The 26,020-nt window shown below is 35.7% G+C and overlaps 1 protein-coding gene across 2 annotated transcripts in view; it reads left to right on the plus strand.

Annotated features, from left to right (window-relative positions):
• wwc3 (WWC family member 3) overlaps positions 1-26,020 on the plus strand; it is a 56,937-nt gene that overhangs the window by 25,847 nt on the left and 5,070 nt on the right. For both annotated transcript variants that reach the window (XM_073851376.1, XM_073851377.1), the window contains exons 5-18: positions 1,815-1,894; positions 10,868-10,997; positions 12,652-12,783; positions 12,898-12,971; positions 18,031-18,279; positions 18,914-19,003; positions 21,165-21,715; positions 22,586-22,706; positions 23,766-23,846; positions 23,965-24,051; positions 24,162-24,357; positions 24,520-24,687; positions 24,859-24,959; positions 25,053-25,200. In XM_073851376.1, the coding sequence (XP_073707477.1) occupies positions 1,815-1,894; positions 10,868-10,997; positions 12,652-12,783; positions 12,898-12,971; positions 18,031-18,279; positions 18,914-19,003; positions 21,165-21,715; positions 22,586-22,706; positions 23,766-23,846; positions 23,965-24,051; positions 24,162-24,357; positions 24,520-24,687; positions 24,859-24,959; positions 25,053-25,200 (2,208 nt within the window). The remainder of the gene's footprint in view (positions 1-1,814; positions 1,895-10,867; positions 10,998-12,651; positions 12,784-12,897; positions 12,972-18,030; positions 18,280-18,913; positions 19,004-21,164; positions 21,716-22,585; positions 22,707-23,765; positions 23,847-23,964; positions 24,052-24,161; positions 24,358-24,519; positions 24,688-24,858; positions 24,960-25,052; positions 25,201-26,020) is intronic.

The raw sequence follows: 26,020 nt of genomic DNA on the forward strand, positions 1-26,020 counted from the left end.
CAAACCATATTATTTGTTTTTCATTGGAATACAGAAGAATATTGAGAAGAATATTTACACAGATAGTTTAGGTTTGATTCTCGCATTTCACTCCGTTCCATACTCAAAGCTGTAATATTGGTTTAGAAGAAATACACTACTGTTTAAAAGTTTGGGGTCAGCAAGGTTACTGAAAAAATTCTGTTATGCTTACCAAGTTTGCATTTATTCGATCATAAATACAGTAAAAACTCTAATAATGTGAAACATTAAAAATCTTTTGACAATTAGTAGTTCTAAATTGTAATGTTTTTTTTTTTTTACAGAAGTCTTTTCTGCTCACCAAGCCTGCATTTATTTGATCCAAAGTACAACAAAACAGTACATTTTTAAAATATGTTTAGTATTTAAAATAGCTGTTTTATATTTGAATATATTTTAAATTTATAATTTTATAATTTATTCCTGTGATCAGAGCTAAATTTGTATTATTTATTTGTATTTATTTTATTATTTATTATTATTATTATTATTATTATTATCAATATTTAAAACAGTTTAGTTGATTTTTTCAGGATTATTTGATGAATAGAATGATCCAAAGATCAGCATTTATCTGAAATAAAAAAGCTTTTGTAACTTTATACACTATACTATTCAAAAGCTTGGAGTCAGTATAAAAAAAAAATTATACCGACTCCAAGCTTTTGAATAAATGTAGTGTATAAAGTTACAAAAGGTGGGGGGGGGGGGGTCTAGAAATTAATACTTTTATTTATCAAAGATGCTTTAAATTGATCAAAAGTGATGATAAAGACATTTATAATGTTACAGAAGATTTCTATTTCAAATAAATGCTGTTCTTCTGAACTTTTTATTCATCAAAGATATCTTAAAAAAAATCTACTCTGCTATTTTCAATCATAATAATATTAATAATAATCAATGTTTTTTGAACAGAAAATCAGAATATTATAATGATTTCTGAAGGGCCATGTGACTGGAGTAATGACGCCAAAAAAATCAGCTTTGAACTCACAGAAATAAATTACATTTTAAAATATATTCAAATAAAAAACAGTTATTGTTATAGTTTTAAATAGTAAAAATATTTCTAAATTTTACTGTTTTAATGTACTTTGGATCAAATAAATACAGGCTTGGTGAGCAGAAGAGACTTCTTTAAAAACATTAAAAATCTTACTGTTCAAAAACTTTTGACGTAGTGTATATCTGAAAATTGTATAAGTGTTTTTCAGGATTCTTCAATGAATACAAAGTTCAAAGAACAAAATTTATTTTAAAATAGAAATGTTTAGTAACATCTTTTGTCTAAAAAAAGTCCCATGGACTAATTTTGCGATCTGTTTTTGGACTTATTTTTGGTTAACAAACAATTAACTGTCATTGCATGGAAAATAACTATGTTAAGATATAATTTTTAAGTTCTTCTTTAATGTTTTATTATACAAATGTCAAAATCCGGGTTCACTCTAACAAAATTATATGTAATATCAGAAATTTGTCAACAATTTAAAAAAAAAAACTTTTTATCAGAACTGTTTGGTCTACTGTGGCCTGTTACCTACATATCTGATGTTTTTCACTGTATATTGAATGACCCTACATTCCTGCGTTGTGGTTTTGGGAGGGCTGTGTGTATGTGTGTGTTCAAGGTCGTTTTAAGTTCCTGTGTGTGTTGGGCGGGTCGAGACCAATTATACATGTCTCTGCTGATGACTCAACTTTTTTTTTTTTTTTTGCATTGGTGGGTCTGAAGGGAATCCCACTGTGTGTTTTGATGTGTATTGACTTTGTGCCTCTTGTCTCCACAGCTCTCCAGACTCAAACAGGAACTGGCTCAGATGAGACAAGAGCTGCAGTACAAGGAAATGGGAGTGGAGACCCTACAGGAGTGAGTTAAACTGAGTTGAACCCTTCTTTACACACAAAGCATGCGTCGTTTAAAAAATTAGGGTGAAGATAGTGGCCTATTATTGCTCATACTTGGGGTTAGAGGTTAGTATTTAAGGGCTAGTTCACCCAAAAATGAAAATTCTGTCATTAATTACTCACCTTCATGCCGTTCCAAACCTGTAAGACCTTCGTCTTCAGTCGTGGTACTCTCCAAAATGGGGCTAGGGTGGACTATTTTGTCTATATTCTCGGTACCATTCTGGACCTTGAACGTGGTAGGACCCTTGCTGTCTACGGAGGGTCAAAGAGCTCTCGGATTTCATCAAATATATCTTCATTTGTGTTCCAAAGACGAACAAAGGTCTTACAGGTTTGGAATGGCATGGGAGTGAGTAATTAATGACAGAATTTTGTTTTTGAGTGAACTATTTCTTTAAAGTAATTACTTTTAGTAATTATGTATGCAATATGTCCTGCTAGTAGGCTTTTTGCAGAGAGATGTACTACTTGTTTATGCGATCAGATTTAGGATTTTCTTGTAGCATATTACAACTAGAGGTTGAAAATGGACAAGACTGCTTTAGAGGTCTTATTTTTTGGCTTTGGGGCTTTTTTCATGCATAAAATTGTACTGTAAATTGTATCATTCCTCCCTGCCCCCAATCTTTTTCATGATTTATGATACATGACCCCACCCTGTCATTGGTTTATTTTCCTGCTTTGTCTTATGTTTCCTGTTTATTCATGTTTCTGTTTGTGTGCGTCTCTGTTTGGATAGTTGTCTTTTAACTGAAACTTTTCCAAGTGTTTACAAACTTTGCTCCTTGGACAGGTTCAATGAGTGCACATCAAATGAGACGCAGCCTATGATGTCACTCTGTATTTGAACACTTAAGTTATGACAAAGTGAATTAGTCTCTTCTGTTGTTCAAATCGCCACCCTCAAAGTGAGTCTATAGTTTTAATAGACACAATATGCCAGCAACAACAAAATTACTTGAAATTACATAAATCAAAACATGTTCTTACTTGGTTTTATATACTTTTTTTAAAGAAATGAATACTTTTATTCAGTAAGGATGCAGTAAAGACATTTATAATGTTACAGAAGGTAACAAATTTGGTTTCAGTTAAATGCTGTTCTTTTGAACTTTTTTTATTCATCAAGGAATCAGTTTTCACAAAAGTATTAAGTAGCACAACTTTTTTCAACATTAACAATAATGACAAATGTTTCTTGAACACCAAATTAGCATATTAGAAAAGTTTCTAAAGGATTGTGCCACATTGAAGTGTTTAGCTTTGCTCTCACAGGAAGTGATATAATGTATTATATAATATATTTTACAATATTTTTGAGCTAATAAATGCAACCTTGTGGAGCGTAAGAGACTTGTTTTAAAAAATGTTACCAACCCCAGACTTTTGCAGCCAAATAGTTGCTGTGAAAACTGTCCAAGTGTATCTGAATTGGGTCAATGTTTGTAGTAATCGTCATTGCTGAGTGATTGCGGCACAAACAGACGCATATCAGCCCAAACAAGCAGTCTCTTTCAATTTCAAATCAGTTGTATCTTTAATTAAAGCAGATAAAAAGTAGATTTTCATGGATGGAAATACCAGTGGCAGGAAAAACTAGTTTTTAAGGTTTAGGTTTTATGCTTTGGTTCAGAGCCAGAGGTTTACATTTTTTGTCTGCAAAGACAAATATACTAAAATGTTACAAATCATACACTGCCGTTCAACAGTTTAAGATCTGTGTGATTTTAATGTTGTTGTTTTTTTTTTAAGAAGTCAAATCAAATTTCCATTTATTTGATCAAAATACAAATAATTTCTACTGTAATATACATAAAATTATAATTTATTTCTGGATGCAAAGCTGAATTTTTATCGGCCATTACTCCAATGTCCAGTCTCACATGGTCCTTCAGAAATCATTGTAATATGCTGATTTATTATCATTGTTGGAACCCAGAGATATGTTTTTTTATGATTCTTAGATGAACAAAAAAGTTCAAAAGAACAGCATTTATTTAGAATAGAAATAATTTCTAACAATATAAGTCCTTACTATCACTTTTTGTCGATTTAACACATCCTTGCTAAATAAAAGTATTAATTTCTTTCAAACAGAGAAAGAAAAAAGAAATCCTGACCCCAAACTTTAAACGGTAGAGTTTATATTATTACAAAAGATTTCTATTTTAAGTAAATGCTGTTATTTTTAACATTTTATTTATCAAAGAATCCTGAAAAAGGCGTCACAGGTTTCAAAAAAAATATTAAGCAGCACGACTGTTTCCAACATTGATAATAAATCAGCATATTAGAATTATTTCTGAAGGATCATGTGACACTAAAGACTGAAAATTCAGCTTTGCATCACAGGAATTAATTCTATTTTAAAGTATATTAACATAGAAAACCACTGTTTTAAATGGCAATAATATTTCACAATATTACTTTTTTCTGTATTTTTAATCAAATAAATGCTACCTTGATGAGCAGACATCTAAAAAAAAAAAAAACGAATCTTACTGATACCAAGCTGAATAAATAAGCTTTCCATTGATCCATTATCCATTGGTTTGTTAGGATAGGACAATATTTGGCTGAGATACAACTATTTGAATATCTGGAATCTGAGGGTGCAAAAAAATATTGAGAAAATAGCCTTAAAAATTGTCCAAATAAAGTTCTTAGCAATGCATATTACTAATCACAAATTAAGTTTTGATATGTTTTTGTAGTAGGAAATTTACAAAATATCTAAATGGAACATGATCTTTACTTAATATCCTAATAACTTTTTAGCATAAAAGAAAAATCGATCATTTTGACCCATACAATGTATTGTTAGCTATTGCTACAAATATACCCGACTACTTAAAACTGGTTTTGTGATCCAGGGTCACATTTTATTTTATTTATGTTATATTTATTTATTTTTGTAGCTCAGTAGGAGCCCAGTTTTTGTGGATATTTATGTGAATAATAAATTGCCATATGTTTAACATGTAGGCAAAATTAATTTCTGAAGTTAGTTTGGGTTAGCGTTTTAAAACAAACCCTACCCAATGTGTGCAAATGATCAATAGCTGTTTTGCCAGAGTTCTTTATTAGAACAAAGCAGTCTTTATAGTTAGTATAGCTAGCTAATTTCAGCCCTAATTTCACTATTATTCAGTTCAGTGGAGCAGCAAACCAAACAGTTACCAGATACCAAACTCCAAAAAATACAAATGAATTACTTGCTCTGAAAATGTCTGACTAATGCTGAAGTAGAATATAGGATAGTATTTAGGGTGCTGTGTTTTAAATAGCCAGTGGAGCTGTTTGTTAGCTGTTCTGTAATGTTTGTGTGCCATTTTTCATGTATTTAGATTTTTTTATTATTATTATTTAGAGTGAACCGGGAATATGTGTGGGGAATTTTACCTAAACCCACAAAAAACTTTTTGTGTGTGTGTCTGGAAAAGGAGACTCCACCTCAGGAAGAGGATGCACCAGTTGACTGTGGGTTGCCAAGGCAGGAAAAGCTCAATAAGCAGAGAAAGAGTGAGAGCTCAGAGTAGAGAGCGAGAAAGAGAGAGGAGGGGTGGGAAGAGTCGAGGAGGGGGCAAAAAGTGCTTGAAAGCATTTCGAAAAACACAGAGATATCTGGCAGCAAATTCCTCTCTGCTTCCTGCATCCCAGTGAGGGCCCTTATCTCTTAGATAGAACACACATCTTCTTGCTCCCAGAATAGTAAGATTAACTCTTTACTCAGCGCTGTAAGAAATAGTAGCTCCCTCTTTACGTGACTCATCAGAGCATGGGGCCTCTGTAATTTGTAACTTATATTCCTTTCTTTTCTTTTTTTTAAGGCCGGTCTAATGTTTAGTGGAGTTTTGGGAAGCAGTCACTGTACAGTCAAAAGTTGCATCCAAACTTAGTTTGAGACTTCCTCCAAAAATGTTTATTTTTATAGAATCAAGTGATAAATTTAAAATGAAGGAATTAAATTATTTTATTCAGCAGTGATACTTCAAATTGAAAGTGACAGTGCACAGTTGTAATGTTGCAAAAGATTTGTTTCAAACAAATGCTGTTTGAAAAAATGCTTTTTATTCTTGGAAGAATCCTGAAAAAATATATCAAGGCACAATGTTTTCAACACTGATAATATTAATAAACCAAATCAGCATGTAATAATTATTTCTAAAGGATCATGTGACACTGAAAATTCAGCTTTGCCACAAAGAAAATAAATTACATTTTTAAATTAAAAATTAATTATAAGGAGTTATTGTAATATTTCACAGTATTACAGTTTTACTTATTTTCCATCAAATAAATGTAGCCTTGGTGAGCTTAAGAGACTTTTTCCATAAACATTAAAAAATTGTAATGTCCCTAAACTTTTGAATGGTACTTTCTGTATATACAATGCTGTCTGTTTGTCCTGAATGGTTAAACCACTCACTGCTGTTCAGAAAAATCCTTCAGGTCCCACAAATTCTTCTTTTTTTTTTTTTTTTCAAAGCATTTTTGTGTATTTGAACCCTTTCCAACAATGACTGTATGATTTTGAGATCTGATGACAACTGAGGAACTCGTGCAACTATTACAAAAGGTTCAAATGCTCACTGATGCTTCAGAAGAAAACACGATGCATTTAACAGTTTAACTGTTCAGGACAAACAAGGAACTCATGAACAACTATCACTAAACAAAAAAACAGCTGTGGATCATTCAGGTAACAACACAGTATTAAGAATCAAGTGTATGTAAACTTTTGAACGGGGTCGTTTTTATAAATTCAGCTATTATTTTCTCTTGTGGACTATATGTAAACATCTTTTATGTAAAATATCTTATTCAGGTAAGTACTAAATTTAAAAAAAAAGCATTTTATATGATCCCTCTTATTTTGGTCAAATAATTACCGTTTTGCAGATTTTGCAAGGTGTATGTGAACTTTTGACTTTAATTGTACTATGGAATGCCTCTGTTAATTTTTTTGACTGCACTAAAGCATAAAAACACCATAACACGTTTGCAAATATTTAGGAAACATGTTGAGTTCACATACTTGTTGCTCTAAAAAAACAATGCTACATCCAGATATTCTACTTCGAAAATGTGCATTCCGTGTCAGAATGTCTGTTTTGGTTCTGTCTACTGACAGTTTAACCAATAATATTTCATCAGTCTGGGTTGCCAGTTAGCAGAAAACAGCATAATGCAGCCATGGAAACAAGCAAACAAACTGTTTCAGAGATTGCACATTCTACCTGATCTAAAAAGCCCCAGCATCCAATTAAAAACCTCTATGACCAGAGGCATATTAAAACACTGATAAATGAACACATCAGCTTACAGAATAGAGCTTGTTGTGTCATTTCTGTGGCGTGTCCTTAAACGGACGACCCACGTGAGCAAGTCTGAGGAGGAGTGGGCAGAAGTGACCCTAAACCTCAAGTTCTTCTAAAACTTTAGCAATTTCTTTCTTCTTTTTGACACATTGAATGTTAAACACAGAAGAATGTTGGTAACCAAATAGTTGCTGGTAGCCATTGACATTGACATCACAGAATGGAAGTCAATAGCTACCATCAACTGTTTGGTTGAAACAACATGAGGGTGTGGGTGAATCCGTTTTTGGGTGAACTATTCCGTTAACCCTATATAGTTCCTAATAGGCTCACTACATTGGTTAAATTTAATTGGAAAGACTGATTATTCAGTTGACCTTTTTAATTATTAAAAATAAGCATAGTGTCTTTATTTGGCACGAAGGTGGTCTTCAACAGCGCAGCATGTATCTTATTAACCACTCAGGACTCTAACAGACTTTAGGTAACCTAATTGCCTAATCAGTTTATGCCAAAACATAACGTGGGCGTTTACATGACAGATGAATTCTAATTTAGTACCTAGAAGTGTATTCACATATATTTATGAAAACATATCAAACTTAAATTTGGATAGGGATGATCACATCATTCTGTCTTTTTCTCTTTCTACGTCTTAAAAATTAGCAGCCAGCATGTCTGTTCTGTGTCACTGGCCAGTCGTGCGCTGCGGTATTAGGGTGGATGGGGTGGGCAGATGTCTGTAGTAGCCTGGCAGACTCGGGCCCTGGTCAGGCAGGGCTGTGAAAGGTTGGAGGTTTGAAGGGGGGAACAAAGCCCTGCTTGTGTGGAGAGGAGGAGAGGAAGAGGCAGGGCAGGCGAGCTGACAGTACCTGCTGTTGGAGGAGGGTGGCCTGCAGGAAGTGGCCTGTGGCAGGAGCTCAGGCTCTACGCCAGAGACACGCTGATGTAAAAGACATGCTTTACGCAGTCTCTCCCAAACTCCTGTGAATATATCCATCAATTTCAGCAACTTCAATATTGTGTGTTTCACTTATTACAATTTCATGTCTATTATCATTTGTATGAAAGATGTTATCGTTTAGACTGCATTCAGTTGTATATTGAGAAAACATTTCATATTGCTTTCCTGTGCGAAGTGATATACAATGAGGCATTGAAAGGCATTTTTACAACTTTTTTAGCCAGTTTAGCTGGTTGTTTCTGTTTCTAGAATGGCATCCTGTCTCTATGTCCAGCATTTCAGGCATTACACTCTGGAGGATATATATCCCACAGTGCTTTGGTGCTTTAGAAGGCAGACATTCCCCGACGGGAGGGTTTTAGTGCGCTGCTCTCCAGTTTCACTTGCCTAATTATTATGCCTTTGAGACTAGAAGCTGGTTTAAGTTAAAACAATATTATTCCAACATGGCTAAATGGTTAACCAGTCTGTTAGACAGGTCAGCGAGGCAAGTTTTAATAAATCTAAGCTCACATCCTCACTGCCATCTCTCACATATTTTCCTCTTTCTTTAACATTCTCACACAATACTGTGTGGATAGCCTCCTGATTTGTCCACTAACTAAACTTAACTGTAGTAAACAAGATCATAATGGCGATGCACGGATAATGACTGATAAAACTATGTTTTTACTAGCGGATAACTACAGTGGATACTGTAACATTTGTTAAAAAAAAAATCTCGAAACCAAAAAATCTCGAAACTGGCCTCGTTAGATTCGGAGGAACATGCCGAGTCGAACCATATCCAATTTTCCCATGTCAGCCATTTTTAATTTAGTCATAAAATGCTATATTTTACAAAAGCAATGACGTATCGTTACAAAACTCTGTATGTGTCTTCGGCACCATGCCCTGACAGTAATAAAAAACCTTGTGGTCAAAAGTTATAAGGAAATTAAAAAAGACTTCTGAAGAAAATGGCTTATTGTAATGAAAGTAATCTCAAAATATTGCTTGGGTCATGCAGAGAACATTGATGCCAATTATGCCAAAATTGGACGAACTTCTTGTCCGCTATTTTGATATTTGTAGAAAACCTACTTCTTCGAACTCCTCCTAGACCGTTAGTCCGATTTACACTAAATTTCACTCGGATCATCTTCAGACCATGCTGACAAAAAGCTATGGATTTCATGTCGATATACAAAACCGTTTTCATGTAACGCATCAACGAAATTGCTGAAAAGATGCCAAAGTACATCTGAAGCTGTATATCTGCAAAGCTTTGAGATATTTGCACTAAATTTTGTATGTGGCATTATCACCTCACACTGATTACACCACACCAATTTGGTAACAGCGCCACCTATTGGTCAAGAGTAATAAACCATTTATTAACCATTAATTATGACATTTCCAAAAATGCTAATAACTGTAGATTGCATTAGCTTATTGTAATGAAACTGGTCTCAAAATATTCCTTGGGTCATGCCGACAACATAGATACCAAACTAGTTGGCCAAACTTCCTCTCAGCCATTTTGATTTATGTTGAAAACCTACGTTTTTGAACTCGTCCTAGACCATTCGTCCAATTTTCACCAAAACCGAGTCAGATCATCTTCAGACTGTGCTGACAAAAAGTTTTAGGCTTGATGCCAAAATGACTCTGAGGCTTTATCTCTGCAAAGCTTTGACATAATGACACCAAACATTCTGTGTGCCTTTGTCACCTCACACTAAACACACCACATCGATTTAATAGCAGCACCTGTTGGTCAAAAGTGATAAATCTTTCAATCATATTAATGGTGACTGTATTTGGTTTTTCAACCTTTTTGCTTAAAATCTTAAACACGTCTTTAATTGCACATTGATGCAGCTGGTCTGATGCTGCCAGCCTTGCTGGCATGACTTATCTCTCCTTCTTTGTACTTGGCCCCGTAATTGCTGCTTGGAGCTATATTTAATTTTTGGTTTTGTGCTGGTAATCCTATTGGTATATTTTGAATGCTAATATGAATCTATCCATTGACGTGATTGGTTATTGAATTTTGTGACGTTTTAAAAACCACATTTCTGGGACAGCCTTTGGGAAACCACAATTTTAAGGAGAAAATACTAAGCAATGATGTTGATTAATGGATTGGCACATAGTTTGTCTAAATATCAAAAACAGCACATAGACAAATAAACAACATTAAAAAAAACTTGATTTTCATTACAAGGGGGCTTTAACTTTGTGTTGAGCGGTTATGTTGGCTTGGCTCTGGTAGAGTAACACCCTGTTTTGTGTAAATAAACTCTTGATGTCATTGCTAGTTTAACTCTATAATTGAGCAGCAAGAGGAGGGTAATATTCTTTAATCCATATTTAGATGTTTATGAACGTATATCCAGGGACAGTCAGTGCACAGCTATGAAGAATGGAACACAATGTCAATCTACATTTAGATTCATCTGTGCTGCAACAAATAGTGTGTAACAGTGGGTCACAGGAAATAATGGCATGTGCTTGATTTAATCTACTAGACCTCCCATGTATTATTGTGTGTATTGTATTTTCTATTTTGTTGTTTTCTGCTTCCAGTGTGTCAATAACAATTCATGTCAATAGATTAACAACATGGCTAATGGTTTGTTCTCATGTGTGTTGTCTTGAGCAGAATTGACCGGAAGATGTCCAGCAGTCAGACCAATTACAAATTAGATGAAGCACAGGCCATCTTCAGCGAGCTTCGCAGCATTAAAAAGGCCATCAGCACCGGCGAGAAGGAGAGGCAGGACCTCATCCAGGTCAGACAGACCCAAAATCATCATCTTCATAGATTTTTCTTTGAAACAGAAAAATGTATTCTTATATTTTTTGAATTTGTATATTTTAATACTTGCATAAGTTTTCTTTTTTTAATGGCAAGTTAAGAAAAGGTTAACACAGAATGTAGTGTAATAAATGTACATAAATTAAAAAATATATTTAAATATAAAAACTTTAGCTACTTGGAATTAACTAACTTTTGCAGAAATAAAATATAACTTAATTGCAACGTATCTAATTTTCATTTAGTTTACCTTGTTATACAAAAATAAATTAAAACTGAAATAAAAATAAAAGCTACACTGTCATTCAAAAGTTTTTTTTTTTTTGTTTTTTGTTTTTTTTAAGGAAGACTGTAAATTGTGAAATTGTTACAGTTAAAAATAATGGTTTTATATTTTATTGTATTTTAAAATATAATTATTCCTGTGGTGTAAAGCTGAATTTTCAGCATCATTACTCCAGTCTTCAGTGTCACATGATTCTTTAGAAAGCATTCTAGTATGCTGGTTTATTACTTTTATTATCAGTGTTGGAAACAGTTGTGCTGCTTAATTTTTTTTTGGAACCTGTGATATTTTTTTCAGGATTCTTTGATTCTTTGAAGAAAAAAATTAAAAATAACAGGATTTATTCAAAACAGAAATCTTTTCTAACAATATATAAGTCTTTGCTTTCACTTTGTATTCATTTAACAGTAGTTTTTTTTTCTTTTCAAAAAAGAAAGAATAAAAGTTTACCGACCACAAACTTTTAAATGGTAGTTTATATTGTTAGAAAGTATTTCTAATTTAAATAAATGCTCTTCTTTTTAACTTTTTATTTATTAAAGAATCCTGAAAAAAAAGTATTGCAGGTTCCAACAAAATATTAAGCAGCACAACTGTTTTCAACTGTATTTCAATAAATCTGCATATTAGAATGATTTCTGAAGGATCATGTGACACTGAAGACTGGAGCAATGAAGATGAAAATTCAGTTTTGCATCACAGGAATAAATTACATCTTAAAATATATATTTACATAGAAAACAGTTATTTTACTTTTAAAAAAATCACAATAATGCATTTTTTTTCCCCGGATTTTGAACTGGAACTGAATGCGGCCTTGATAAGCATGAGAAATTTCTTTAAAAAACATTACAAATCTTACTAATACCAAACTTTGTAACGACAGTGTAATAAATAGGAGAAAACACAAAATTAATAAAACTTTTTAACAAAAATATGTAATATAAAGTACATTTTACTTTTGTAACAACAATTCTGAGTGAATGAATCATTATTTTCAGTGAGGAATGAAAAATGGAGAGCAGAAGTTTTATCCATCAAGAATTCTGAATATAAGTTTGCTTAAACAGCATTGTATTGATGTAGTTCATCAATTATAAATATTGTAAATCCTTGTAGTTTTTATGGTTTTAGTTGTTTTGGTGTACTAAATGCATCAGTACTCACTGAATAGACATTGATATGTCCCCTAGTCTACGAGTCATTTCAACACCTTCAGCTTCCTTGCAAATCTCAGATATCTTTTATTTTAAGAGGTGCTGCCATCTTGTGGTCACAAGTGATCACTGAGAATTTCTGTTATGAATATCTCTTTAATTAGTTATTCTTTTGTTGTGCACAGAGCCTGGCCAAGCTGACGCTGAACTTCTGTGACTCCATTAATGAAGTGGCCAACAGTGCAGAAACCCTCGGTGACTCCTGCAGTGTACAACAATACACAGACACTGGCTGCCAGACAGATCTGATGGGAGAGGTTCGTCAGGAAACTGAAATTTCAGATATTTTATATTTGATATTTTGTGACTTCACAGAGATACATTTACAATCATCTATGCTCAATAATTTATAATGGTGTTTTCTCTGACAGTTTGGCACCCAGGAGTCAACAGTACTTGCAGACAGAGTCAAACTCAGTTGGCAATATGAAGAGGCTAAGAAAAAGTAAGTGGATTTGCATAACATATACATAACTATTATGAACAACAGACAAACACAAAACCAGCCATAAGGGTCAAACTGAAAAACTGAGAAATTGAATAAATAACCTTTCTATTGATGGTATGGTTTGTTAGAATAGGACAATACGTTTTTAGTTTTGATATATTTACGATAGGAAATTCACAAAATATCTTCATGGAACATGATCTTTACTTATCCTAATGATTTTTGGCATTAAAGAAAAACCGATAATTTTGACCCAAACAATGTATTTTTGGCTATTGCTTCAAATATACCCGTGCTACTTAAGATTTAAGACTTAAGACTGTTCTCTGCAGAAAAAAGGATTTTGGATGTTTTTGATTTCATTATATAATTTGTAACGCATCGTAGAATGTGTACTGTATTGTAATGTCAAGTACACTGTCACAAGTACACTTTTTTTTTTAAAACCCTATGGAAAAAATGATCTGAAAACTTTTTCCCTTAACTAGTGCCACTGATACTTACTCAAGTTGAAAATGTCCACCTCTGTATGATATTCCAGTTATTACATATACATAGAACCCCATGTTATTATAAAAATGTCCACTCATTTTTCATCTACTTTGCAAAAAATAATTCAGGTCACAAACCTCTCAATATCACCTGATTTCAATCATGTGATTTCAAGGAATCCAAACTAGTTGACTAAGGAACTTCTATTCAGTCTGGTTGTGATTCCTGTAAATATAGTCATGTGCCTCATCCTCTGCCTTTAAGGGAAACCCTGGCTGGATTTGCTGTGTAATAATGTTGCTGCTACTTGACTGTAGATTTTAGTGGTTTGTATTAAAGTAGAGTGGCGGATTGATGTGGCATACATTGCATTCGGAATCTTCTATATATTTGAGGAGGAAATGATGCTGTAGCTTTTGGCCTCAGTGTTGTAACAGTGGCTCCATGCAAACCTTTTTACAAGATGCATGTTTCCATGGCAACAGAGCTGGCCGTAGAGTGCCAGGTATGACATCAGAGAGAGAAAAAGTGAGGGGGGAAAGGAGAAAAGAGAGTGAGTTGAGAGAGGAGAAAGCTCTGGAAACTTGCATGCTCTCTGACTGAGTCACAATATCTGAAGTCAAAAACACAATTTCTCATGTTAAACAAATCTGCAGTCTCTATCTGTTCTTTAATGGGTTTGGCAACACTTTTGCACACTCGCACACATACACATATCCACAATATTACATTCTGTTCAGGATTTTAATCCTGTATACCATTATACTATTATTATTATTAATTTTGCTGTTTTTTTTATTTGAGTTTTGAAATACAGTTTGTTGAATGATCCGATAAAAAGAATGATGCTGTGTTTTATACTTTAATATATTTTAAAGGGTTAGTTCACCCAAAAATTAAAATGAGCCCATTATTTACTCACCCTCAAAGCATCCTAGGTGTATATGACTTCCTTCTTTCAGATGAATCCAGTCGGAGTTATATTTTGTTATAAATTGTTCTGGCTCCTCCAAGCTTTCTAATGACAATGTTTCTCTTCAACAGTCCAAAACAAGTCCAATAAAGTGCATCCATCCATGATAAAAAATGCCTCTGCAGCTTCAGGGGTTGAAAAAAGGCCTCCTGTAGTGAATCGATGTGTTTTTGTAAGAAAAATATCCATATTTAAAACGTAATAATAACTTTTCTCTAGTTTGCGATAACAGAAGTGACGAATGTGGACGCGCTGAGGAGAGCAAAACAAAACAATGGTCACGAATTAGAAGTAGAAAACGAGGATTTGTACAGAAAAATGTCTGAGGATGTCTGCGTGTATGACTGTTAGCACAAGCTAGATTAAAGTGATTATTACATTTTAAATAAGGATATTATTCTTACAAAAACGCATAGATTCGTTACAGGAAGCCTTTATTCACCCCTCGGAGCCGTAAGGCCGCGATCACACCGAACGCGTTTTAGCAGTTGGAGGCGCCTCTTTTGAATGGTTTTCTGTTGGCAGTGAGCGTTCTGCGCGCCGCTTATGCGCACCGGGCGCCTCGCGTTTTCGCCGCCTGCTGCGCCTCGCGTTTTTGCAGGAGCGCTCTGAGCGCCTGAAGTTGAAAAAAAATCAACTCTGAGCGGAAAAACGCCCAACGTCATCGCGTTCTTTTCCATTGTCCAATCGAATGAATGGAGAGGCGGGCCTTCTGTTGTGGTGATGAAAGTTTACCGTTGCTTAAAAAGTCCGGGGACTGCAAGAAATAGAGAAACCTTTGGTGTCTATCGTGGGTAACCCGGAGCTGTATTATTTAGGGTTTCTGCTAATATGACAGTTTACTTAACAGCAAAAAAACCTAAGATTTTAGAGCGCTCGCGCTATAATCCTTTGATTTGACTGACAGGACAGCTGTCTTGGTCGTTGCTTAGCAACATAAAAAAAACGCAGCACACTGCTCTTTTATTAAAAGTCACCAAACAAGGCAGTGCTGTGCGCCTCGCGTTTTTAGAACTAAAAGACGCGTTCGGTGTGATCGGGGCCTAAGGCACTTTTTATTATGGATGGATGCATTTTATTGGACTTGTTTTGGACTGTTGAGGAGAAACACCAGCCCATTGCCATTATAAAGCTTGGAGGAGCCAGAACAATTTTTAATATAACTCCGATTGCATTTGACTGAAAAAAGGAAGTCATATACACCTAGGATGCTTTGAGGGTGAGTAAATAATGGGCTAATTTTCATTTTTGGGTGAACTAACCCTTTAAGATGTTTTCAGTGTCTCATGATTCTTCAGAAGTCTTTCTAATATGCTGATTTGGTGCTATAGAAAAAATAGTATTTATTTATTTATAACCCTGGACCACAAAACCCGTTCTTAAGTAGAACGGGTATATTTGTAGCAATAGCCAAAAATACATTGTATGGGTCTAAATGATCGATTTTACTCTTATGTTAAAAATCATTAGTATATTAAGTAAAGATAATGTTCCATGAAGAGATTTTGTAAAGTTCCTACCATAAATATTTCAAAACTTAATTTTTGGTTAGCAATATGCATTGCTACGAACTTCATTTGGACAACTTTAAAGGTGATCATCTCAATGTTTAGATTTTTTATTTTTTTTGCACCATCAGATTGCAGAATAGTTGTATCTCGGCCAAATATTGTCCTCTCCTAGCAAACCATACATCAGTGGGAAGCTTATTTATTCGGATTTCTGAATTGACTGGTTTTGTGGTCCAGAGTCACATTTATTTATCACTATTATTATATAACCCACTTGTAGTGCTTAATATTGTGGGAACTGTGAACCTTTTATTTTAGGCTCAAAAGAGCAGCATTTTTTGGGGAAATAAAAAAAGAATTTTGTAACTATGTAAAAGTCTTTACTTTCACTTGTGATCAAAGCACACATTTGTTTCCAGTACAAATTCTTACTGACTTTCAACTTTTAAATATTAGTATGATTAGTTGAACTTGTGGTTGCACTTTATTTTACAGTACATGTACTGACGTGTACTTACCTAAGAAAGTACTGATAATTTAAGGGAACTACATGGGGTAGGGTTAGGTTTAGGGTTAGGTTCAGGGTTAGTACCTAGTTATTACCTAGTTACTGTAATTATTATAATAAGTATGTAGTATGTACATGAGGAACAGGACTGTAAAATAAAGTGCTACCAAATTTTTCTTTAAAGGGATAGTTCACACAAAACTGAAAGTTCTGTCATTATTTACTCACCCTAATGTCGTTCCAAAACCGTAAAGGTGCGTTCACACCGGACGCGAATGAAGCGGCAAGCGCGAGTGATTTACATGTTAAGTCAATGCAAAGACGCGAATAGCCATCCTGCGGCGCGAAACGCGCAAATGAAGCGGCGCGCATTGAGCGTTTCAAGCGATTGCCGCGCCATTCGCGCGAGTTCAAAAATCTGAACTTTGGCGAAAATCCTCGCCGCGTTAACCAATCAGGAGCTTGCTCTAGTAGTGATGGAGGCAGAAATCCGAAACAACAATGGCGGACAAAATCACTGTTGCTGTCTGTGGTTCCTCGGAGCTGTACGATACATCTTTGGACTTTTGTAGAAACAGGAATAAAAAGGATCTTGCTAGGAAGAAAGTGAGTGAAGAGGTCGGACAATCTGGTTAGTTTTAAAAAACGCTCTTTACTCAATTTGACCTACATATACATACATATTGAGACTACAAGCAAGCTAAAGCTGGCAAATTGAGCTCATTCACCTATTTTACAACTACTTTCCCGCTGACGAGTGGCAGAAGCCCCTCCCATGACACGAATTCGCGTCTGTTGTGAAGAAAATGTCACGCGCGAATGACGCGAATTTTACCGCGCGAATGGCGCGAGTAAACTCAAATGTTCAAGCGTTCAACTACGCGCGAATAGCGCGTTTTTTCCGCGCAAGTCGCGTCCGGTGTGAACGCACCATAAGAGCTTTGTTTATCTTCGGAACACAAATTAAGGTATTTTTGATGAAATCCAAGAGCTTTCTGACCCTGAATAAACAGCAATGCAACTACCACATCAAGGCCCAGAAAGGTAGTAAGGACATCATTAAAATAGTTTGTGACATCAGTGGTTCAACCTTAATTTTATGAAGCGAAAAGAAACTTTTTGTACACAAAGAAAACAAAAATAACTGCATTCAACAATTTCTTGTCTTCTGTGTATTCTTGTAGCTTCATAAAATTAAAGTTGAACTCCTGATGTCACATAGAATGTTTTATGATGTCCGTACTACCTTTCTGGGCCTTGAATGTGGTAGTTGCATTGCTGTGTGTACAGTGTCAGAAAGCTCTGGGACATCAAAAATATCTTAATTTGTGTTCTGTAGATGAATGAAGTTCTTATGGGTTTGGAACAACATGAGGTTGAGTAATTAAAGACAGAGTTTTCACTTTTAAGTGAACTATCCCTTTAATACTAATCATGGAAGTGTATGTGTAGCCTATGCGAAGACAATCATTCCATCACATCTTTTAGTTGATTTACTCTTGCATGTATCTGCTTACAGACATTAAAATTGATCCCTTGTTGTCTCTCTCTCTCTTTCTCTCTCTCTCTCAGGATGTCTAGTATTCAGCATCAGTTGGCCCAGTTGGACACTGAGAGCTGGTCTGGACATGCAGAGGCAGATCGGGATTGGGACTGTCTGCAGCTGCTGCGGGAGAAGGAAGCCCTGCTCCAGGAGATCACTCTGCTTAGCCAGCAGCAGCACTCCCCAGACACTCTGCTCCAGCTGCAGGAGGAGAAACGTCGGCTGGAAGAGGAGGTGCAAAAAGCCCAGAGTGTCCAGAGTCAGGGAGCCAATCAGAGGTCTGCTTTATTTCTTCATACACAGTCATTTCTGTGGAATAGAGTAGATTTATTAAATACATTTTGTGAATGTTTAGCATCACACTTTGTGAATTCTGAGGGATTGTGAACGGCTGCTTGGCAGGTTCATTGCACTAGCATGGCAATAAAGAAAAGCACATCCCGTAAACATAATAAACCTCCACTCAAAACATGGTGGTAGAATTATGGATTTGTTATCGGGAAATCTTGCAAACAAAATAGTTCAGTTAAAGTTTTGTAAATGCCCGCAGAGGTAAATAAGGGCACCCTCATTTCCCCACTGTGCAAAGCAGATGTGCTTGTTCTAGCTCTGAACTGCTCATTATGAGCGTCTTATATCTGAGACCTCAGCTGAGACATATAGGGGGCATTTTGCCATATTACGTCAGTATACATATCAGCTTCCATATCTTACCTGCATGTTTTTATGATACTGCAGACTATGCACTTAAGTCATTCCCAGTTTTTTCACATATTAACGAATAGTCTTGCATTTGTGATCTGCAGTCTAGATTCTGTGAGATCAAGCAGACATCGAATGGATTGTTAAAACTGACTGACCATATGAATTAAATGTGGCAAATCTGTATCATGATGTGTGTGTATTTTGTAGGATATTACAGCAAGAGAAGAGGAATGTACTTATGAGGCAACTCGAGGAAGCCACCCGTATCACCACCTATCTACACTCTCAGCTGAAGAGGTACATCTCACACACACACCCTGAACACCCTCATACAAACTTGATTTAGAAGACAGAATCAAAACTAGGGCTGTCCATTTGACACATTCATTTAGTACAATTAACTGAATCTGTAATTTATAACGATATAATATAATAATATTTTTTCTTCAAACTTTTAAGGACTTATTTATGGACCCGTTTTTTTTTAAATAATAATTTTCATTTTTTAATAATTTGAGATAATATATATATACAGTTGCAATGAAAATTATTCAACACCCTTGACCTGAAAGACATGCTGCGGGAAACAACATTTTATGAAAACAATTCAACAAATGCATCAGTATACTATTTAGAGAAAGTTTATTAATATACATTTGAGTGATTCTGAGAATGTAACATTGATGAATCGTGATAAAATTAAAATTGGTTCATGTTCAGAATTATTCAACCCCCAAAAGTCAAATCTAGTGCAGAATCTTTTATTATTTAAAACCACCAATAAATGCTGCTTGGAAGTGCTTAGAAGCTTCTGTCAGCTCTCTACTGCAATCTTGGCCCATTCCTCGTCTGAAAAAGCTTTCAGATCACTGATAGTCTTTGGTTTTCACTTTGCCACTGCTTGCTTCAACTTCAACCAAATATTTTCAATGAGAATTAAAATCTGGAGACTGAACAGGCCACTCAAGAACACTCTATGATTGATCCCTGAACCAAGATTAAGTAGATTTGGATGTTTACTTTGGGATGATTGTCCTGCAGGAGAGTTCATTGATCACCAGCTTCAGTCTTTGCACCAAAGGCATCACAATTCTTATCAAAATGGCCTGATATTTTAAAGAATCCATGATGTCCTGCATACGGTCATGATTTTTACTTCCTGCTCTGGTAAAACAACCCCAAAACAGGACTGATCCACCTCAATGTTTGACAATGGAGATGGTGTTCTTCTGCTTATAAACTTTGCCTTTTTTTGCACCAGACATACTGCTGATCCATGGGTCCCAAAAAAAAAAGTTTTCAATCACATCAATCCATAAAACATTTTTCCAGAACTCCACAGGCCTATCCAAATGAATTTTAGCATGTTCAAGTCGGCCTTTTTGTTCTTCTTGGTCAAGAGTGGTATTCGGGAAGATGCCTCAACATGAAGGCCATACTTGTCTAGTGTTCATCTTATACTCTGCATTGAAATGTTGTTCCTCCTTTCGTCGGGTCATCTTGCAAGTCTTTAGCTGCACATTGCAGGTTTTTCCTCAGATGTTTGATCAAACATTTTATGATATTGTGTTTTTTTCTTTAACACCCTCAAAGGTTTTCTGGTACAACACATTTTAAGCTAAGGAATAAGGCTGGTAGCTGTGTCTCTAGGAACTTTTAATGTCTTGGAAATCTTCGCATAGCCTTAGACTTTCTATAGTCTTCTCTATTGCTTCTCTATGGATTTTGTGAGAGCTCTGTTAACTTTGTCATATTAGCTACTCAACTTCAGCACATGCATGAGCTAACTGTATGTTAGCTCATTCTGTTTTCTAATAGAGGTTTTATGTGTTATAAGACAATTTTGTTCTCCACCATACAAATAAGTGACTAAAAACACCAGTGTTGATTAGGAGTTGAATAATTATGACATAGCTGTGTTATTAAAAAATCCTAGAAGTCAAACATATTACATTATATATTGACATTATCACTTTTAATATTCCAGTAATCTGTTATAGATGCAATTTTTATAAAATCCTGGATCTTCAGAAAAGCTTGTATTTGTAAAGTACTGCAGTCTCTGGGGGGTTGAATAATTTTGATTGCAACTGTATATATATATATATATATCTCAAATTATTGAAAAATGAAAATAATTTAAAATTGTATATATATTATATATATTTATTTTCTGTAGAATTTTATATAGAATATAGAATTTTGTCTAAAAAATATTATTTTTTCATATGTATTATTTAATTTATTTTTAATAATTTATTTAATATATATTAATATTTATTTAATTATATCTAATCATTTTGTGATTTATTGGGACTCACCAGCATATCATGTAATATATTTTTGAATATGAATATATCATCAATTTGACACCCTTTATCAAAAGATGTAATGGTGAAAACAAGATTAAGAATGTGTAACCACGTCTAACTCAAAACGACCATTTCTCTCTGTGCAGCCTATCAGCCAGTAACCTGACAGTGTCGTCCAGCAGTAGCCGTGGCTCTTTAGCCTCCAGTCGTGGCTCTTTGGCATCCAGCCGTGGTTCTCTCAGCTCCGTCAGCTTCACTGACATCTACGGCCTGCCCCAGTACGATCGAACAGAAGGCAGCTCTGATGTTCTGGACCCGTCTTTCCGCTACCTTCTCCCCTTGGAGACCCACAGTAGGGACGGTTCAGCCTTCGGCCCAAAACGGTCCCACGACACACCACAGTCTCTCACCTCTCTCTCCTCTCGGTCCTCGCTTTCCTCCCTCTCCCCTCCAAGCTCTCCCATGGACACCCCCTACCACTCTGCCCCACAGGACTGCCCTCTGGCCCAAATGACAGAGGAGTACATGGAGGTGGCAAGCAGGGGGCTGCTGGTTGAAGGACTACGGAATCAAACTCAATCCCAGCAGCACACTACTCTTCCTGGGGAAGGGGAAGTGGGAATCCCAGCCTCTGCGCACCTCCTGGATGGGAAGAGCCATAGAGATGGAGTTCTCCAAGGAACACACAGCTCCACAGGTGATGAATAGCAACATGGAAATTGTAAATGACTGATCAGTCGCCGCCTTTAATTTGCAGTTAATCTCATATTTTTCATAATTGACATGTTAAAGGATTAGTTAACTTCCAGAATAATTTACTCACCCCCATGTCATCCAAGATGTTCATGTCTTTCTTTCCTCAGTTGAAAAGAAATAAGGTTTTTGAGGAAAACATTTCAGGAGGTTTTTTTTCCATATAGTGGACTTCAGTGGGAGGCAATGGGTTGAAAGTCCAAATAGCAGTTTCAGTGCATCTTCAAAGGACTCTATATGATCCCAGCCGAGGAATAAGGGTCTTATCTAGCAAAACGATTGGTCATTTTCCCCCCCAAAAAAAGAAAAAAGGAATGTACTCATCTTGTACTAGCTCTGCGATGCGTCTCTACGTCTTCAAAATGGTCCAACATCGTTGTTTTACCTTTTTTTTTTTTTTGTAAAGTGTGTTTAACTTTCTTTGCATGTTCGTTTGGGTCACTGGGTCGGTACTTCTGCCTACATCACCTTTCCAACATGACTATGTAATGCGTGAGGTCGAGCTAGCGCAAGACAACCATTAAAGGTCAAGAAGTATTGTGGAGGGGGGGATTGTGAAGAGCCCTTTGAAACTGCAGTTTGGATCTTTAACCTGTTGGCCACCATTGAAGTCAACTATATGGAGAAAAATCCTGGAATGTTTTTCTCAAAAACCTTAATTTCTTTTCGACTAAAGAAAGAAAGACATGAACATCTTGGATGATATAGGGGTGAGTAAATTACCAGATTTTTTTTTTTTTACACTGTTCTGATGTTAAAAATGATTTGCATTTTCTGTTTTTGGTTGTTTGTGTGTGTATGTGACCCTGTGTAGGAGTGACTCTGCGCTGTAAAAGTGCAAGTAGGACCAGCAGAAGAGCAAGACGAGTGTCTGCAGGAGTAAATGAAGACGTTTTGGCAACAGACAGTGGGGTGTTTGAAGCCTGGAGCAGAAGGTAAGAGAAGATTCTGCAATAAAGATAAACACTTTAAAGTGATAGTCCACCAAAAAAAAAAATCTGTTGCGTTCACTATTTAAGTTATCATTGTGTTTTGTTTTGTTTAGTGATAGCTGTTCATGAGTCTTTTGTTTGTGCTGAACAGTTAAACTGGCTGCTGTTCTTCAGAAAAATCCTTCAGGTCCCACACATTTTGTTTTTTAGCGTTTTTGTGAATTTAAACCCTTTCCAACAATGACTATGATTTTGAGATCCATCTTTTCACACTGAGGACAACTGAGAAACTCATATGCAACTATTACAGAAGGTTCAAATGCTTTAATTAAGAGCTGTGGGGTAAAAACTATTTGAATTTGAAGATCAGATAAATTTAACTTATTTTGTCTTCAGGGAACATGTAAACATGTAAGTATCATCTGTAGCTTCTGAAGGGCAGTAACAAATGGGGGAAAAAAAGATATTTCTGCAAAATAAGAAAAATGCACACATCTTCATTCTGTTCAAAAGTTTACACCCCCTGGCTCTTAATGCAGTTTTTCCCTTCTGGAGCATCAGTGAGTGTTTGAACCTTCTGTAATAGTTACATGTGAGTCCCTCAGTTGTCCTCATGCTGAAAAACCAAAGAATTTTGGGGACCTGGAGGATTTTTCTAAAGAACAGTGAAAAGTTTAACTGTTCAGGACAAACAAGGAACTCATGAACAATTATCACTAAAAAGCTATGGATTATTCAGGTAACAACACAGTTTTATGAAACAAGTGTATGTAAACTTTTGAACAGGGTGATTTTTATAAATTCAACTATTATTTTATTATTTTCTCTTGTGGACTATATGTAAACGTCTCTTATGTGAAATATCTTATTCAGGTCAGTACTAAATAAAAAATAACATGCATTTCGTAATATGATCCCTGTTATTTTGGTAAAATAATAAACATTTAGCAGATTCTGCAAATTGTATGTAAAACTTATACCTCAAATGTATACTTCAATGTAGCCACTTTAAGTTGTTTTTGTGTTATAATAATTCATAAATGTCTAAACGTCTCCTTCCAGTAGGACAGAGGAATCAGAAGAAGTCAATTTTACTCAAGATGTCCCAGCCTCAGATCCAGTTCAGATTCAGATTGGTCTTCTGTAAGCCCCACACTCACTCTCATACTCACACCTGCCTCTCATTCCCTCATCATAACGTACCAAATCACTATTAACCATTAATCAGCTCGTTCATTTGCTCTGGGCTGTTCTTTTACAGATATGATTCGAATGGCATGTTTTTGCTGCTGCATGTCCTTCAGATGAGAAATTTAAGCAAGGCCACCTTTAGAGATGGATGCAAAGTGTAAGTAGTCCCATCAGCTTATCATTAAAACACTCATCCTCCTCTACTGCAGTGATATCCTCTGCAAAAACTATTTATGTACATTCACAAGCAGCTTTTATCTCTCTCAGATTTGTGAAGGTTCATGTTCTCCCAGTGGACTCCACTCGGCCCTGCACATATTACTGCTGTAAGGCCCAGGAGCCTCAATCTCTTCTCAGCTTTAATGAGGGCTTTCGAATCCCCCTGAGTGCTGGAGGCCCCGGAGCCCATGCATTACAGTTAAACCTCTGCGCTCTAGGACCCCTCGCCCAGGAGGACCTACTGGTTAGACTCAAAATCACTCAATTCATTATTAAGCCATTAATATAATTAGTAATTTAATGTTTTTGTACACAAATGCATATTAGGAGTTTTGGACCACACTTTATATTAAAAAATACTATTGCTATAAGATGGTAAACTGACCTGTGTCTGTTTGTGGCTCAGGGCTCTGCTCAGGTGTCGCTGACAGACTGTGCAGGCAGCACTGAAATGCTCTTCCAGTGGCTTAAAGTGCATATCCACAATACAGAAAACCACAGGCCTGAGCACAGCCGCCTCAATCAACCCAACCGCATCATGGATGAAGAGGAGAAGAACGAAGGCAAGCTTGAGGTGAGATCACAATACTGGAGGCTTTTCTTCCTCTGGCCAAAGCATTATACAGATTTCCTGAATGAACAAAACATTGTTGAGTTTGTACACTTTACCAAAGAAATCTGACTTTTAGTTGTCTCTGCAGAAGTTAAAATATCTTCTTTTTCTCTGTTACCTATTTTTGTGTAGGTGTCGGTCGTGACTCATTTGGAGGAGATGAAGAAAGAGTTACAGAGGAGTGAAGAGGAGCTGGAAAGGAAGGAAGAGCAAGGAGAAGCAGTTTCTGAGAGGTCCACACACTCACTGCTTTTCTATAGACTAAGATCACTTACATCAGTTGATGTTTCAGAGACTGTGTGCTGTAACTGCTGTGTGTTATTTAGGAGTTGGCAGGCTGAGTCAGTGGACAGTGGCTGCAGTAACAGTACAGCGTTTGTCATTCCCTGTCCTGAGAGTCTTTGCGGTGAAGGTATCTGCATGACCTCTGGGAGGCGCTGCCTCCAGCCTGCAGAGAGAAATCCAATAGTAAAGGTATTGCGAAGTGTTACAGAAGTCATATCAACTATGAATTCTCCTATAGAGTTCTTAAAGGGATAGTTCAGCCAAAAATGAAAATAACACTATGATTTACTCACCTTCATGCCATCCTAGGTGGACATGATTTTCTTCTTTCAGACGAATACAATCAGAGTTATATTAAAAAAATGCCCTGGCTCTTCCAAATTTTAGAATGGCAACTTACATACAACTTTATAAACCATAATTTCTAGACTCCGCTGTTGTACACTCATTCACAAAAGAGTGGCGTTCCAGCGGAAGATGTAAGACATTGATGAATGTGGAAGCGCAGAGGAGAAAGCAGAGCAAAACAAAACACTGTTCACGAATTAGAAGTACCAAAATGAGGATTTGTGAAGAAAAATGCTGGAGGATTTCGAAGCCAAGAGAACACTGTTTTCCCTTTGCTGTAAACAAAACTTGGTTCTCACGTGTAAAAATACTTTTTATGATGGATGGACTTACTTTTTTGTTTCAAAATCTGGACTACTACCCACTGCCATTATAAAGCTTGGAAGAGCCAGGACATTTTTTTTATATAACTCCAATTTTATTTGTTTGAATAAAGAAAGTCATATATACCTAGTATGGCTTGAGGGTGAGTAAATCTTATTTTGGGGTTGAACTATTCCTTTTAAATGGTTCGGTTTGCTTGTCTGTTAAGGTTCTGTTATAATTAATAACTAAAATGTTTCTCTTACACAATCATGATGGTAAAATATTACTTTCTGTTATTACAAATTGAAATAATTGCTTTTTATTTTAATATATTTTAAAATGTGATCAATTCCTC

This window comes from Garra rufa, chromosome 12, assembly GCF_049309525.1.
Source record: "Garra rufa chromosome 12, GarRuf1.0, whole genome shotgun sequence".
Taxonomy (NCBI): domain Eukaryota; kingdom Metazoa; phylum Chordata; class Actinopteri; order Cypriniformes; family Cyprinidae; genus Garra; species Garra rufa.